This window comes from Cornus florida, unplaced genomic scaffold (genome assembly GCF_030987335.1).
Source record: "Cornus florida cultivar Cherokee Brave unplaced genomic scaffold, ASM3098733v1 CherokeeBrave_3.0.0_Hap2_Chr05, whole genome shotgun sequence".
NCBI lineage: Eukaryota > Viridiplantae > Streptophyta > Magnoliopsida > Cornales > Cornaceae > Cornus > Cornus florida.
Window position 1 is genome coordinate 89,727,184 of NW_026775575.1, and position 17,765 is coordinate 89,744,948.

The 17,765-nt window shown below is 36.6% G+C and overlaps 1 protein-coding gene across 4 annotated transcripts; it reads right to left on the bottom strand.

The window, feature by feature from the left end:
- Positions 1–244: 244 nt before the first annotated feature.
- Positions 245–17,751, bottom strand: LOC132307513 (uncharacterized). 4 transcript variants are annotated; one of them, XR_009482250.1, is made up of 17 exons: positions 17,227–17,750; positions 12,844–13,586; positions 10,722–12,002; positions 10,109–10,447; positions 9,927–9,998; positions 9,647–9,727; positions 9,400–9,437; positions 9,199–9,286; positions 8,969–9,124; positions 6,832–7,023; positions 6,665–6,744; positions 6,453–6,525; positions 6,264–6,365; positions 5,394–5,499; positions 4,459–4,546; positions 448–723; positions 245–352 (listed from the first exon to the last, which is right to left on the bottom strand). XR_009482250.1 is itself a non-coding variant. In XM_059805305.1 (16 exons), the coding sequence occupies exons 1-16, from the start codon at positions 17,573–17,575 to the stop codon at positions 537–539; spliced, it is 3,975 nt and encodes a 1,324-aa protein (XP_059661288.1). In that variant the 5' UTR covers positions 17,576–17,750; the 3' UTR covers positions 245–536. The 4 variants fall into 4 exon arrangements, 2 of the variants coding, with proteins under 2 accessions (XP_059661288.1, XP_059661289.1); XM_059805305.1 differs by having other exon boundaries at positions 245–723; XM_059805306.1 differs by lacking the exons at positions 245–352; positions 448–723 and adding an exon at positions 2,071–3,320.
- Positions 17,752–17,765: the final 14 nt, after the last annotated feature.

Sequence of the window (17,765 nt, forward strand, 5' to 3'; positions counted from 1 at the left end):
GGTATGAGATGCATACTTATCATGCTAGAGATTGGATTCTCTTTTCAAAATCGCAACAACGGTTTTTACAGTCAACCTTAACGGAACACCGAGCACCAATGTTCAAACTCAGGGCAAATTGCGAGTAGTTCCCGCCATCAGTAACCTATAATTATACTTAAAACACTACAACATTTGTGCGGTAGACTTTTCACATAATCATTTTGCATGCACAAGTGTTGAGAATATTACTGATCAGCGCCCGACAAGAAACACTACCTGGTTAATTAAATCAATGTAATTGATACATCACGCAAGAGACGTAACAACGTCAGACTAAATCGGCAACCTTGTGGCCTCCATGCAGACAAACCTGTACAATTACACCTTAAAACTTGGTGATGGAACTCTAAAGAATACAGGTTCTCACTCAAACCTGTCTGAGAAAACAAGAGTGGATAAGATCACCTGTATTGTACAACTCGCAATGTATGAAAGGTGTTTCACACAAGAGATGTTGGTGGTTTTCAAGCTTTTATCTTTCCCAGACTAACCTTTCAGCAGTTCCAAGCTTGAACCACCTGGGAAGCACATCTACAGAGCCGTATAATCCTAAAATATCCTACTCTAAGACTTTCAACTGAAGCTCTGATTTCATCAAAAAGTGGTTGAAGTAATGCCTCCTGTGATGCATCAGCTGGAGCCTTTACCTGAGACGGACTGATCCCGGAAGGGTATATCCCCCTGTTATGGACCAAGTCATCAAATATGTCAATGGAAACAATCAAAACCAACAAGGACATATATCAACATTAAAGGCTGGTGAGCAGTACAAAGTCGAAGTGAATGATGACAGAACAAATAACTCAAACCATGGCAACACCGATAATGGGACCTATTCTCTATATGCATTTAATGACCAATACCAAAATTATTCAAATGAATTCAATCAGTCTAACCATCTCTCTCTGTCACTCTCTCTATCTGCATGGAAGATGTATAATTACGCCTCTTATCTGAATTAACAACCAAAACTTTCTAGTTGTGCTCATCTGTCATATGGGATTGAAATGGACTGGATAAATAATACAGGGATAGGTGGTCCCTGGAATAATTATTTCCACTCTGGCAATTTGACAAAGACGGGATTCAGCCAGACTGGAGGAAGGATATCCCAATTTTAACTCAATCCAGCATTTTATCATGATTTTCCTCTTTATCACATGTCCCACAATTCAGGATAACAACCCTCCCATGATACCAAGCTATCCCATGGAGGCAGGATGACTAGTCCGTTTTACTGGTCCCGTAAGAACATAAAGCGCACCAAATGCAGGATAACATGGAACATGTGTTGCTCATAGAATCATATTCTTATCCAACAAAACATATGCAGCCTCAAACATTAGACTTCAATCCACAAAAGTGGCGGGATTTTTATGTTTTAAAAGCCAATATGACTTCAACATCTATGAATTTGAAACATACCAAAATAGAAATAGTGAAGCAATGAACAAGACAATATTTAACGGTGAAGTTGAATGAAAGTGGCATGTTTAAAAGCAACGGGATCCATGTTTACTTATCTGTTGATTTAGAAAGTCACCCTTTTGGGTGAATATATATATATATATATATATATAGAGAGAGAGAGAGAGAGATCCAGTTCAGTCCAATGTTTGGCCTAGGAATTATCCCAGAAGAAGGCCACCCAATGATGGGTTTCTCTCCCAGGTAGGTGCACCAAACAAAGGGCACATTTTCTGGTGGAGACTTCTTTACGTGCCTCCTAAAACAAGCAGAGACTGGGTCCCCACCATTAACACACAGATATTTCTGAATCCTCGGGGTATCATCTGCACATTAACCAGTGCCACTTGGTTACACCTCCATTGATCTACCTCCTCAAGGCATACAGACCAATCCCTAGTGCAAGCCTAAAGCATGCTGTGCATTGAATGTGGACCTCAACAAGAGGTTGTTACCGAAGTGAGCCCGCCCGCAAACGGCCTACCACAGTTCCTCCAGAGTCGAGTGCACTCACCCAAATGCATTGATGCCTATCTGGGTCGACAGCAGGACCAAGGTCTGCAGGTTAACTTTGCCGTTGCATTAAGATCAGCTGAGATTTTTCAGGTTCCTTGGTTTCATGGATGGAATAGGGAACAAGCCCAAGTGTTACCACACGTCAAAGCCTGGAGCAAATGAGGCTGCCTCCCAGCCTTAAAATGGTGCAGACCTCTTACCTAGTGCTACCACAAGAGCTCTGTAACACTGATGGTTGTATTTGCCCATTACTCACTCCATTAACAGGTTCCAGCATTCCAGATGGCAGGTCCAAGTGGTTATTTCAGTTTGCCACAAGTAACTTGTCAGTTAACATCATACACCTGAACATCTAGATAAGCCATCCAATCTGTCTGATTTGGGAGAAAGAAGATTAAGCCCCCAGTGCATGGGACTTGCCTTGGTGTTGCTTGGGCTAGGAAACATATTTCCGGGGCCACCACTACTAAGTACTAAACTTGCTCTCTCTAGATTGCCCTGCTCTCACCCAGGTTGTTATAACCCACACCATTCTCTGCATTGTTAACTCATTGAAAAGAACCCCTAACCAACCTTCTACAATAAGGATCATTTTGTGAACAGTACACATATAACTAATATCATTTACTTCAACCTACTAACTGAAATCATCAATAACGTGATGTTCAATTAAAAGTAGAAGCTTTGGTAGCAGCCGAACTTTTATAGACAGTCTAAAGGTTCATGAAAAGAAGAGGAATGCATCACATTTGAAACGATAGTGCCAAACACTCAAGCCCATATGAACATGAAAAATGGAAGATTTCAACCTAATGCCAAGGGAATGATTTTTACTTGAGGTCCATGGTATTAGGACAGAATGCAAGCTCAACGTAAACACGAGTTGCCAGTTGCAATTATTAAAGGTCACAATGGTCACAAAAATTAATATACACAATTGCATATGTGTGTACATTTACTTTATCTGCAGGTAGTTTAACTGGGGTTGTGGTCTTACAGCAGAATGGCAGAAGATTCATGTAGTCAACCCTAAATAGTTGTGAAAAGGCTTTATTGAGTTGTTTCTACATTAAAGTACGTGCAAATTTATGTAAACATGCTGGAGCAACCATAGCAAGACAACGAGGAAAAAGGTAGTTTTGGACGATGTTCCCTAACAATACTACTAGAATTTTACAATAGATACACCTGAACTCTTTTTATGACTTTCTGTATTGGTCTCAGAGGATGTCACGAGGGCAAACGAAGGTGTACTTTCAACAAATTTCCAGTATGCCAACCATCAATAGATAGCACTGTCTCACAGATCATAGGAACACACAAAATTGGTGGCCATATATAAGTAAACTGGTGAAACACAATTTATACAACCAATGCAAATAATAGATAGGCAATATAAATATGGATCCAAATATCATGAATCTCAACAGTAAATACATATAAGTGACTTGAAAGGGTATGGCCTAAAAAATCCCTAGACATGGTAGTATTTAACTCTGAAGTCTGTTTAGCAGGGTGTTCATAATAATTGATGCAGGCCATAAAAGGCTCAAGAAAAAGTAGGCTCACATAAAGGATAAATCCTAAAAACTGGTTCAATTTCGATATAGGACCACCAGGGGACCTCTTGAAATCAAGTTTTATTATAAAGCCAAATCTTGTTATAAGAATCTTCTTTTAAATTATTTTATTTCTAGTTTAATTTGGTATACGTATTCTGGGTCAAGGGTATTTGTATAAATGCATATTCACTGGACTTAGGATGTAGTTGTTGCTCATGAATTATACTTTAGATCAAATTCTGATATTGATTCTTTATTTGTGGAGCTTAGTAGGTTTGTGTGGATTCCAAATTTTGAATATTCAAAGTTTCTTATTTGTAAATATGGACAATGGAGTTAAAGTCATATTAAAGTTAGGATTGGCTAGAAATTTATATTTAGCTATGTAAATGTATAATGTAATGCTTAAGATTCAATGGATACCAAGTACTAGAGAAGCAATCCAATGATCATGCTCTTCCATGCTTGAGTTGGATACAAAATTCTAGGAGAGAGTTAGATTTTTGTTACTTGTTCCTTGCTTTTATTCAATTTACTGCACATTTCAGCCATAAAACTCTCTCACAACCAAATATATTTTGATTCCTTTTCACCCACAAAATTCTATCCATCAAACAATTACCCTTCTTACACATCCCAAAACGCTATATTTTCACCACTTTTTAGACAATTTTATCATAACCCATCCTAGAAACCAACTTTTGTGATAGAATTTGCACGTGTTTTCACTTCCGACCTACATCATCAAGATTAGGAAAGGGAAAAGCAAAAGAATAAAATCAAGTTTTTTTTTGGGGGGGGGGGTTGGCATCTAGACTTGGTAAAAAAAAAAAAAAAATGGAAAAAAGAAAAGAAAAGAAAAGAATTATACCGATTCAAACATGACATGTCAAGAATCAGCATAGCCTTCCTGCCACTATGAAAATTGATGAAACAGAGCTGCAAATCAAGTTGCTCAACTGCAAATTTAAGAAACCATGGAAGGCATTTAATCATACACATCCATGTACATATGAAAAAATGATCCTCAATTATAGCTAAAAATTATAAAAGAAAAATAGGGTAGAATTTGATTTCTATGATGCAAAAGAGTGATCATAATTCACAAATTATAGAATGAATGAAAATCGAATTATTAATGCTTTTGAGAAGAACAATGCTGCACTTCCCGACTTTGCGACACCAACATATAGAGAGGGGTGCGTGTGGGGCCCACCACTCCACACCCCACTCTCTCTATGTTGGTTACCAGTGTCGGGGTTTTTAGACTTTTCCTTTTTCAGAATGAATTAGACTCAAACTGAATTGCCAGGTAAAGTCCTACAGTTCCATTAAAAGATGAATGATCATAAATATATACAAGAGAATTTAGTATATTCTAAAAACATCAGAAAATTTGATGGAACTAGTAATTACACATGTAAGGCTAGGCCATTTTTATCGCGAGAGAGATTTCAGCTAAAGGTCACTACTACATGACCTGGTAAGTGAAACATTGTTTATAATGCATACATGAGAGTAGATAATTATGATATGCTTAAGAACTATCCAGGTCAAAGATGACTGCAAGTCTGTAACAACAAATTCAAATTTTAAGCAGATGCATGACAGGTTTATTTGAATAAAAACAAACATCTCCTCATATAGCATGGATCTTCTATGGAGGGTATCATATCCCAGTCTAGCACCAGTAAACGATTATCTCAATTGTGGCTGACACAGATTAGAACCAAACATTAAAAAATTTAAAATGAGTGCTTCATCTGTAGACCAAAAAGGCAATCATATAAAGAGGAGTAATGTTACCAGATGAAGAATTAAAACTTGTCTGGATCAGATTTTGGAGTTCCAATTGTGCTAGTTGTACCTCCTCAACCACATCAAGCAAATTGCCTAAAAGTGAACCGGTTATCTGCACAAACAGTACCAAAATAAGAAGTGCATCTAATAATGAAAAGGTTAAGAAAATAAATAAATAAATAACACTGAACTCTTATATGTTACAACGCTCAGGAACACCTAGCAAGTAGTAATCCACAGTTACAAAGTACCTCATTAAATTTATTCTGCTGTCCAGACAAAATGCAATAGAAACCCAAAGAATCTATTGCCTACAAGAAATAATGTCAGATAACATCGCACAAATCCTAGCTGAGTAGTAGGGTAGACAGAATCTAGTAAAATTCAAGCACAACTCAAACTTGAAGTGAGTTCAGCCAAAAATGTTTGAACTCAGCTCCACATATAGCTCGAGATTGAGTGGTTTACCTAACAAGTGAAGGCCAAGCTCAAGTTCAAGCTTGTACTTGGTTCATTAAGAATTTGATTTAGGCTCCGTTTGTTTGAGAGTAAAACATTTTCTGAAAAATATTTTATGTGTTTTGAAGTATATATATGCCCCCTTGTTGATAAGCCAACCTGTTTTCTCCTTGCGTTCACTTTCTTATCAAACAAGTTTGAACATGTGGCTTGAGCTTGGTTTATTAGTATAACAAAAAAAGCTCAATCAGCCCCTACTCAAACCCACTACACATGTCAAACAGCTTGGTCTTCTTGCAGCCCAAGCAACAATATCTTTTAACAGCGGGGCAAAGAAAACCAGGCCAAAAAGATAACTCTTAAAGAACTCCTAGAAAGACAAACAAGAGAATGCAACAAAGGGATAAAAGAACTCACTTGTGTTTCTTGCATCAGACTTCTAGGACCAACATATTTCTGAGTGGTATCACCATTAAACACAAATGCAAAAGCAGTGCAAGCATCCAAATTTGGAAAAATCTACTAAGCAAAAAAGCACCGCATTAATTGATATAAGGATGACAAACAATGAGGGTAACATCTTTTGGAAGGATAAAACTGCAATACCTCCAAGATCTTTACATTATTCAATTTATTTGAAATAACTATGCTTGAAACAGGACCAACATTTATTGTAAACCTGTAATCATCAAACCAAGTAACATTACTTCACTACATTATTGTTCAGTGATACAAACAAAATTTTGCCTTATATTATCTTATCACAAATTGGAGATGAAAAAATAATAATAATAAAATAAAAAATCTAGCAAAGCAACCTCTGAATGATGAAACCGAGGTAGCTGAGAACAATATTGTGATGACAGTTCCAACTCTCCAGATTATCAACTTCCCATAACTGATGAAACAACAAACAGTATGTCTCTCAGTTACATAAGATATTGGTATTATAAGCAGCAGCAAGAAACACATGAAAAGTAAAGACCTGCAAATCAAGGCGTAAAGACCTGCAACATGCCCTCTTCTTCAAATGATCATTGACTAATTCAATAGTTTCAGCACAGTTTGGTTCTCCCTTCATCTTACAACAAGTTTGAAAAGATTTGATCAAGTTTGAAATTTTTCTGTCTGAAGCTTCAAATACCAGCTTCATTGCAGTGATTCTGTCAAGGGCAGCCTGGCATAGAAAACAATATGAACCTTACAAGAAATCAACTTTTTGTTCCCTCGACACTTGATCATATTAGATGTCCATTTTGGGGACTAGAAGTTTTTAAGGGAGCATGCAATTAACGCATAGTCTCCTTTTAAAATTACTAAGTTGTCCTTTCAAGTTTGAAAATATATATATATATATATAATCAAGTTGGAAATTTTTTTAAACTTTAAGGGTATTTATGGAAAGATGTGAAATCTCTTGTTTGAACTTTTTAAGTGGGAGAAGTATTTTGGGACAGCTCAAAAAGGAAAGATAGACAACTAGATTGGGACCAGGGGAGTATCGTACAAGCTGTTCAAGCACAGTTCATTAGTATAATTTCCAAGACAAACAACTTTTACAACTCTTACAATAAAAAATGAAGAGAAGAAAGTGAAGCCAAACTACCATATTCTAGCATATTAAATGGGAGGAGATGTTCACACTCCCCTTTCTTATAAAGCGGAGTTGTCTTTTCTTAATTTAAATGATAAAATGCCCCTAATAATTGATCTCTTACTTCCGCATTAGAGACAATATTGTCATTTAACTTAAAAAGTGGATTGCAAATATCGCCTCCTTATTAAATTACCTAGATAAATATTCATGCCTTGACAAATACAATTCCTATTATCAATTAAACCAAAACAATGAATTAAAGGAAACATACAAAGAGATATAACATGAAAGAGAATATCATCATCCTTTGTAGATCATTGAGGCATATTAATTGGTTGAGAGAAAGGAAATCATACTTAGGCAATATCGTATCTTTTCTTCCTAGATCCACCCCCCCCCCCCCCCCCCCCCCCCCCCCCCCCTTCTCTCTTGGCAGGATACTAATGAAACCCAAATTCTGGAGAAAGGTTTGGGTTAGTGTAGGTCCTGTAGGATTGACTTTGGAGAGTAATGACCATACCATTGAGCTAAATAAAATAGTAAACTCAACACACTCCCCCCCAACCAAAACCACCCTAAAAAGAAAACAAGCACAGAGAACAAAACTAAGGCATCACTACTGCAAGTAAAATTCCCAGTTACAGAGATAAAATGTCCAAATGGAATCTTAATATAGTTTCCTAAAAAATAATAAGAAGAAGAACACAATGGGTTGTTATTCTTAGATAAGCAAGGGAGATTCATCAGGTTCTTTCATGTCCAATAAGAATCATCAAACTTAAAGAACGACTTATAGCCAAAAAGGATCCATTAGTTTTCTCTTGTCAAATGAAGGAAGAGACAATGTGAAAATTGGAGGCTGCATTTGTTTCTCTAAGAAAATAAATCAGAAAAGCGTACAACTTCTAAGTGGTAAATACATGCTATGAAGAGGGGGCGCATAATCAGCATATATATACATATATATATATATATATATATATATAAATAAAAAGCAACTTCCCCAAAATACGAAGGAAACCATTTCTATCACTGGAATTTCAATTTAGTGAACTACGCAAATATTCTACATCAGGCAGCAAAGTGCACGGAGAACTATAGGACCATATAAAGGAATGTGCTTTTCTGTTTGCCAAATGCAGCCCAATTTTTACGCAGTTCAGCATTTGGAGGATTAGTTTAAAATTTCTTTTCTTTCAAGAGATAAGATTAGACATGCAATAATCAGACATGTAGGATTTAAGTTAAGGTTTCTCAGAAACCCTCAAGTATAGTTTGAGCTTTGAAGAATCCAATTCTAGAAAAGAAATTGTAAATGGGACAAATGAAATGCAACAATTAAACTAGTCAATCGGTGAAATATATGGCTATATATATTATTGCCATTATGAAATTATTTTTTTCAAAAATTCTTAGTCTTCTGAAAGGAAAATATTAAAAGGATTCATCAAAATATATTAAAATAGCAATTTAACAGCTCAATGGCATATAAAACACGACCACATAATAATGCAGATATTTATACCTCTTCTGTGCCCCTGAAATCAACTGAAACAGATTGGAGATGACTACCATTAACTTGAGCATTCCTTGCAGATGATGGTACAGACAAAAGTGGCAAATAATGCAATTTTAACTTTTGAGATTCCTGTATTCCGGAGCTCACTTGTTGTAACTTTTTCTGTATGTAAAAGAGAATTGCATATTAGAAACAATACATACATTTGAGAAGCAAATTACACGGGTAAACAATACCAGTAATATCTCTCGTTTCAAACAGCTCAATTGCAATTTGGCATGTCTATGCACAATTCTTTGCAACAACATCGATGTCTCGCCTATTCTGCATAAGAATCATCCATAAATTTAAACACAGAGTAAGCCAAATTAGATATTTTTCCACACATTAGAAGAACAAGTGGCTATTCTGTAACACAAACGCAGGATGTGAATCACCTTTTATGATGAGAATTACTGAAATGGTCAAATGTTTTCTGCAGAAGGCAGCACAAGAACTTCATGTTAGCAGGACGGAAACTAGTCATTGCTTCTTAATTTATGTGTAAAGAACAAAAGAAGCATGCAGGTTGCAAAATTATAATTTGCTTAACATTTTTTACAATTAACTCAAAATAACCTGGTGAGCTAGCAACTTGGGGGGAGGGGAGGAGAATTAAAAAAAAAACCTGGTGAGCTAGCAAACCTGAGATCGAATATCAGCGCAAAGCATCTCATATTTTTTCAACCTCTGTATACCAACCAAAGTATCTTCCAGCACATCAATCTACATAATAAAAATATATCAAATAATGGAAGGAAAAAAAAAAAGGGTATGCAGGAAAAGATTCAAAGTAGTGAAACTTAAAGCTCCTATATATAGCTAATAAATATACCTGAACCCAAACAACATGTTTAGACTTTAGACATATCATACTCTAGGTTTATGGGGAAGAAGTGGAACTTTAAAAAAGAAGGTAGTATACCGCTGGTAAATTAAGCTTATCAATTAATGGAGAAAGCAGCTGTTTTGTATCTCCCGTAAATTTTGAGAAAACCTGCAAGGTAGAAACTTAGGGTAAATTCGGCAGGGAGAGGAGAGAAAAAATCTACTCTATCTTTAGCAAGTACAGCTAGGCAATATAAAAAAGTAGCAAGGCATACATACATCAGCCCAATGCTTCAATTTTGTGTCACCTCCAATGGTGGATGTTTCATTTTTACTTTTACTAGGATATTCCAACAATAATTCTGAATCAAATCCCCAACTTTTATGAACTTTTGGACTCCTTTGGATCCTGGCGGCTTCATCCAGATAATCTTGGTCCCTGGGTATCATTTCTTCCCTTGTTCTCTTCCGTGCAGAAAGGCTCTCAGATCTATTTGTCAATAGATTGGAACTGGGATATAGTACATCTTCCATGACAAAGGAATGGGAATTGTCACTCTCCACCACATCACAGAGTTCTTTCCCTGAGAGGCTTTGACTAAAACATTCCACCAGATTCTGAATGTAAGATTATGCAATTGTCAAAAGACATTCAAACCACCAATACTATTTACAACCACAGCAACGTTGTGCACAGGCCACTCAAATAAGGATGCCAATACGGCCATTTTCTGTTGTGAAATGATAAAGTCCCTAGGTGTATTATACAGTTTGAATTGAGATGTGAAATCTTCCATGGCTGGCCCATGCACAACCGCATACTGCTGCATATTAACAGAATCATGTTAGGCATGTAAGTGAGATAATATAATAAAATAATGAAAAACAAGACCTTCCGAAGAGGAGTCTCATTAGCACTCCTACAGGCAAATGGAGAATCAGAACCACCAGAAGAGGCCTTTATCCCTCTCGCAGAAAGGACCTTGCTAAACCTTGCTGGGTCTGTCCCAGTTTGGAGATTACTGCCCACAATTTTAGATTGAGAATTAGGGGCGTCCATATCCATTTGAGGGGTTTGGGAGTTCCCCATGGTTCCAGATTCATCTTGCAGACCATGAAGCTTGGTATATCTGTCATCCATCGTTTCTGCTCCGGTGAAGTTCTTGGAATGATTCGGTTTGATGAAAGGTGAGCTAGACTGTGCTCTTACCATAAACATATGTTCCGAGTTATCAACAATTCTAGAACTAGTAACATTTTTAATTGAATCCACATCTTGTACTGGAGAAGGAACAAACTTATTAGGTGTACCAGTTGATTTCTTATCTTCTATATAGTTAAATGTGATCTCTGCCAACAAGGAATCGGTTCCAGAAGTAACCAATGTCCCTTCACTTGGAGTTTCTGATAGCAATGGATTTTGCTGTGTCTTCTGTCCTGAACAATTCAACTGAGAGCGTGAAGCCGCAGATGGTGTAACGTCAATAGGTTGATCTCTTAAAAGGAACCCTTTAGACATAGGATTTTGAGATCTTCCACCTTTTACAAGGCCCGTGGACTCTTCAGGATGAATTATATCTACAATGTTTTTTGCAGTTTCAAAATCATTTCCATCCATGTCGATCAAGCTCTTGTTTTCTCCACTCTTTTGAGCAGCAACTAATAAATTCTCTTGAGAAAAATCAACGGAAGCATCCACAAGTTTGACTTGAGCATCATTGTGGTTTTTCTCCAACAGAGTATCAAAGGGAGGAGTCTTAAAAATATCTGATGTTATAAGTCCTGAATCAATCTTAGCTTTGAGAGAAGAAAAGGGAGAAGTCTCAAGCATTTTGAGTTTAGAAATGCTTTTCTGAATGGACGATACACTTCCACCATGTTTTCTGGTTGAATCACTTACAAAGGAACCTGGTTGTTTCCGGGAAGGAGTCGCATTCCATGAATGTTTGGATGGACTAACACTATCCATGAATATTTCTCTTTCTTTAGCGAACGGGGATATGGACCCTGTCCATGGAGATCCATGTTCACTCCGTGCAACCATATCTAACTGAAGAACTTTACTATCTTGATTCAATAAGGTACCACGATTAACAGAAGATAATTCCAAATACGGACTCATCATTTCAAAAGCATCTTTAACAGAGTCCTTACTCTTACCAAACAGCTTGCCCTACATATAAAACTATAAAACATGAACATAACCCAGTGCAATAGTGCAAAAGAAATATACAAATTGTTTGAATATTTTTCAACTTAAGAGAATTTACTTGCAATGTTTTATGTGGGAAAACAAATAATTTAATGAATAACTGATCCAAACAAAACAATGATCATATGAAAAGGCAAACTAATGTGTATGAAATATGCATCGTGCTTGTGAGACAGTCTGATATTGGTAATTGCTAGAAAGTTTGAACATCAACCCACTTGAATATCAACCCCAGGAATGATGGAGAAGGCCTTTTCGAATTGAATGAAGCTTGTAATGGACAATACATGATGTGCCAAGCTTAATGACATTTAACCAAGCTGAGGTATAATCCTGTTTGCTAGCTATATGATTGACATGAATGTTGAATCCGATAGTAAAGTAAGCTTCCTATAATTAATTCTTTATTTAAAGAAAATATGACAAAAAATAAATTAAAAAAAGCAACATTAAGCAAACCATAAAATACACCCATCTACAGGTCAATAAAAGAAGTAACGCAAACACAAAGATCTATACAAGTACATTTTACGATCTAAAAATAAAAATATATCTACATATATACTTGAAATTTTAGCAGGAACACAAACAAGAAGACAGCAAAGAAGGAACAGAATGCAGCACTAACTAAAGTAGGAATTGCATGATTTGGAGTCCAAAAGTGATCAAAGTTAATCATTTGCATGTACTACATAATCATGTATCAGACCCAGAGTTGACCTCTTCATGAGAGAAAACCATTTCAATAACCAAAGCATCAACAAAGCAAACAATTTCAAAAACTAAAGAGAAGAGTCTGTACCTTTGCTAACTTATTAGGTGACCAGTTTGGCTGATTGATCAAGGGATCAGAAGCTGGAGCCTCATGTGTATTAGATGAGAAATTGTAAATGATCTGACGAATAGGAGAAGATTTAGAACCACCATTTGCCTCACCCAACTCATTATGAGCAGCAACGGAAACTGCCTCAGCTGGCACATCATGAGTACCAACATGGCTCATTCCTTTAGCTCTATCGTCATTTAGCTTCATTGGGCCACCCCAATGTCTCTTTGATGGTGAAGACTTATTTCCAGTGCTTATTGGTGATTTTGAAATACTGGTATTATGAGAAAGAGGGATAGTTTGCAAATCCTTGCTGCCTTCAGCCAAGAGGGCATTCAGTGCAGGAGACAATCTACCATAGTCATAACTACGAGGGTTTTCTCCAATAAGACTCATATCATTAGAATCACTACCCCCACTTACTTTATTAATGGGCAGATAGGATTGAGAAATAGGTTTCTTAGCTTCAGTTAGTAACATGGAACTTCCTAGATCAGTGGGGATGGTATCCTGGGTTGGTGTTTTCCCTTCAAAGGAAAGGTGAACTCCTGTTGGGGTCTTCAGGTCTCCTCCTGACTCTGACCTTGCGAGGCTACGGAAATGCATTGAGAAAGCAGTTGAATCCATGGTAATGTCATGATTATCATCTGAAGCTGCAGAGTCTGATAGCCGTCCAGGTCTAATAAAACTAGCTGATACAGGGCCAAAAAAATTTTCTTCTGCAGGAAGAAATTTAAAGAACAAAAGTACTTCAATAATCTTCAAATACATTTATTATGCACACAGGAAGTTTGACAAGATCATTCTAATGTGAAGGAGAATATAGAAAATTTGTCCCCGAGGTTCTGATAATTAGATCAAAAATCAAAATTTCTCATTCTTGCTTCCATTAGTACTAATATATTTTTAGTAAAACATATATGGAATTACAATTTTAGAGAAAGGGAATGATGCTTTCAAATTATATTAATTACGGTAAATTACCCTCATCTCCCCTTAGATTTGGGCTTATTACCATCAAATTAAAGTTTTGTGAAAATCTTTCTCACTCCTTGTTAGAGTTGGTCAGATAAACGGTGTTAAATTATTAATATAATCAACATTTTTACCCTCATATAATTTTTTATAGTTTTTAAATAAATAAAAATAACAAGAATTAGTAAAAATCAAAAAGACCATTATACCTAGTTGAGTCTCTTAACTTTCTTTTCATAAACATATGTGTTACAAATTTACAGTATTTGCAAGCAAACCTATTCTCTCCTCTCCACCACCGGTCCACCACGCACCTCCGCAGCTACCAAATCCATCAGTTCTGTTCTCTTGCATCGCCATTGTTTCTCTCTTTACACCCTTGCCTCCTCTACTCCACCATTGTACCCGCTTCCATTTCTCTCTCTTCCCTTAACCACCATCGCTGCCAACACTCATTCCCTTCTGAAATCCCCCATCACTGAAACCTAACCCCAAACCGAATGCAGTTTAATTTATCTCATCACCATTGCCTACCTGTTCTCTGTCTCTCACACAAATGCTTCTCTCTAAAAGCCCAACCGCTTCAACTCCACCACAACCCCATCTTTGTTATCCATCTGCAACTCCAAATCAAAATTTTGTTTGCAAATATATATTAATTTATTATATATATATTCTTGGATCTAAATAAACTATATATATATATATATTTGGCCCAAATAAGATTTTTTTTGGTATAAGCTGAACTTGGATGATTGGATTGTTCCCTTAACCTCAATCTGATCTCCAGCTGTGTATAACAAGAAATAATCAAATGTGGACCTTTGTTCCACCAAGAAAGTTACAAGTATCAATGGCCTTGTCGCTATTGGTGATTGTTACTGTTAATGGGGAAGCGAGCTTAGACAAAAGCCATGTGAGAAAGAAGAGGCCATGAGAATAGACCTGTATACAAAAGATACGTAGAGTGAATGGTAATGGTGGTGGTTTTTGTGAAGAAATTAGATGATTAAGAGTCTTCCAGGCTTTCCCAGTGTGAGCTATTGTGAAGAGAGAGAACCTCTCTATCAACTTAGATCACTGTTACTATGAAAGAAAGAAGGAACAAAAGGGTATTTTAAAATAGTCCTTTCTATATGGTAAGGTCATTTCTGTCCTTTTGCTGATAGAGGGTGTTTGTGGGGTTTAAGGAAAATGCATTAATGGTATTATCAGATATTTAACAGCAGGGGAGGTCAAGGAATTCTCGTGCAAATCTTAGGGGAGGCTGACCAAAAAAAAAAAAATTCAGCAAATTTAATCCACATTAATTATCTCAAACTTCAAGGAAGGTCGGCGTAATTTACACTATTAACGATGACTTATATGTATAGAATACAGAAATTTCTAGAAGCTCGAAGCTTTATAGATCAAATTATTGTCCAATACTGATATGCATCATGTGAAAAATACCAGTTTATCAGCCTCCAATAAGAAATTTGTCCACCAGCAGTAAGGCACTTAAGTGAATGACTTCATATACAACGAAACTGAAATACCATAAATTTTAATATGTCAGTATTCTACAAAATGAATACGTGTAAAATTCTACTTCGCCTCAGCAATACATGACACGGGTTTGCAACAACACTGTCAGATTTTTGTGGGATACACTGCTTTCTTATTTTTCCTTTGTTCTACTTCTACTCTTTTGTGTCTCTCTTATTTCATCTCTGGTTACAAAATCATCCATGAAGCCCACTCCACCATATGTACTTCAAAAGCAAGCATAATTGCTGAGTTTTGAAATCCAAACTATTTCTGGAGCACACCCCTCAACTCTGACCAAGCCCAATCTTCTTGGTCTTTCCTCTTCCCTTCACCAAACCGTGCATCCTTCGCCATCACATCAATTTGAATGTCTCCATTAAACATCTATTGTGCTTCTTCTTTTTTTTCCTAATTGGTACTCACACACACTTGTCTCTTTCGAGACTTGAACCCCTGACCACTCTTTGAGAAGTAAGAGGCTGATACCGCTAGACCACTGGCCCATTGGTACGTTTATTGTGCTTCATTGTAATCTCACTATTTGAGTCCTTTCTCGGTAAGCATTTCAAAGAAACAAAGTTACTGAGACATCCACTGTTATTTATAAATAAATTAAGCTTGCTATAATCTCCATGATATAGAGAGGAATTTTGTAAAAAACAATTCGTATTATTATAATAATTTCTGTAACTTTAAAGAGCTCCAAATGATGGTGCAATCGGTAGTTGGTATGAGCACGTACCAATACAGCTCAGCAAGTCAAATTAGTATCAATTTAGAGATGACTTATTTGTGCTTCCAAAAGTTACCTCATGGGCCATCTTACCCTACTTGGTAATAAAAGGATGGCATGAAAGCAAATCCCTCAGAACACAAGAATTAAAATGGCAATGGCATGACCCCAAATCAAGAATCAGATGGTAGATTTGGAACTTCCAATCAAGCAAAAAATTGCAATGTCCAGTCCTTAACGAATTCAATATCAAATCATTTCTTAGTTAATGTTGTACTCTCTTCAATCACAAGAACCAATAACCCGTACTTACAACCCCACGTTTCATTCAAAAAATCTCCAGCCTTATTATCATTATAGCCTCCCATAATCAAATTAACATAACTTAAAACAAAGTTTTCTGAATCCTTTTAACTGAAGAAAAGTAAAAAAAAATCCCAAATGAACTTCATAGGATTCTAGTCATAACAAATACCTTAACAAATCCCCCCAGTAGCCAATCACTATGCTACATAGTCAATAATTCTAGTCACAAACGTGTATGTTATTGTTATACATGTTTAAATTGATTGTTAAACCAGCTACGCAAAAACTAACGAAAAACAGATAGTAGACCCCAGATCAAGAATCAGATGGTAGATTTGGAACTTCCAATCAAAGAAAAACTTGCAATGTCCAGTCCTTAAGGAATTCAATATCAAATCATTTCTTAGTTAATGTTGTACTCTCTTCAATCATAAGAACCAATAACCCGTACTAACAACCCCACATTTCATTCAAGAAATCTCCAGCCTTATTATCATTATAGCCTCCCATAATCAAAGCAACATAACTTAAAACAAAGTTTTCTGCCTCCTTTTAACTGAAGAAAAGTAAAAAAAAATTCCCAAATGAACTTCATAGGATTCTAGTCATAACAAATACCTTAACAAATCCCCCCAGTAGCTAATCATTATGCTACATAGTTAGTTAACAATTCTAGTCACGAACGTGTATGTTATTGTTATACATGTTTAAATTGATTGTTAAACCAGCTATGCAAAAACTAAAGAAAAACAAAGATAAAATTAAAATAGAAAACTTGCAATCAAATGTGTAGTGTGTGTAACTAAGGAACTTGCCATCATTGGATGTGGCGGAACCAATGGTACTTCCAGGAGAAGGCGACTCCATCGGCCGCAGGAAAGAGCGCCTGTCATCGAATTCATCGCCATTATCTCCGTCCTCTTCTTCATTCTGAGAGGAGTCCTTGAAGTCAAGAAAGTCCAACTCATCATTGTGTTGCCCTAATTCGGGTTCATCGGAGCTAGGTTTAGAGTCTGGAGGTGTCTCGTAGTCGTCGTCCCTGTCGAAGACGTGAACCGAAGTAATCTCGGCGAAGCTCACCCGCCTCGACCGCTTCTTTTGGATAGCGACTGTGCCTTCGTCGGTCTCGGTGTTGCAGTGCTCTTCGGCCACCCTCGAGCCCATTGCGATCTGAAGGAACCACTGGATCGAATCGAAGGTAACGAAATTGAATCAAAATCAGTAGAGGATTAGTTGAATTTTGGAGTTTCTGAGACCTAGGGTTTCCGAAGGAAATATGAAAGATTGTTGTTGGGAGTGCATTTTGAATTTCGAGTGAACTGCGAAAGTGAGAAAAGAGGGAGAAATTTATTAA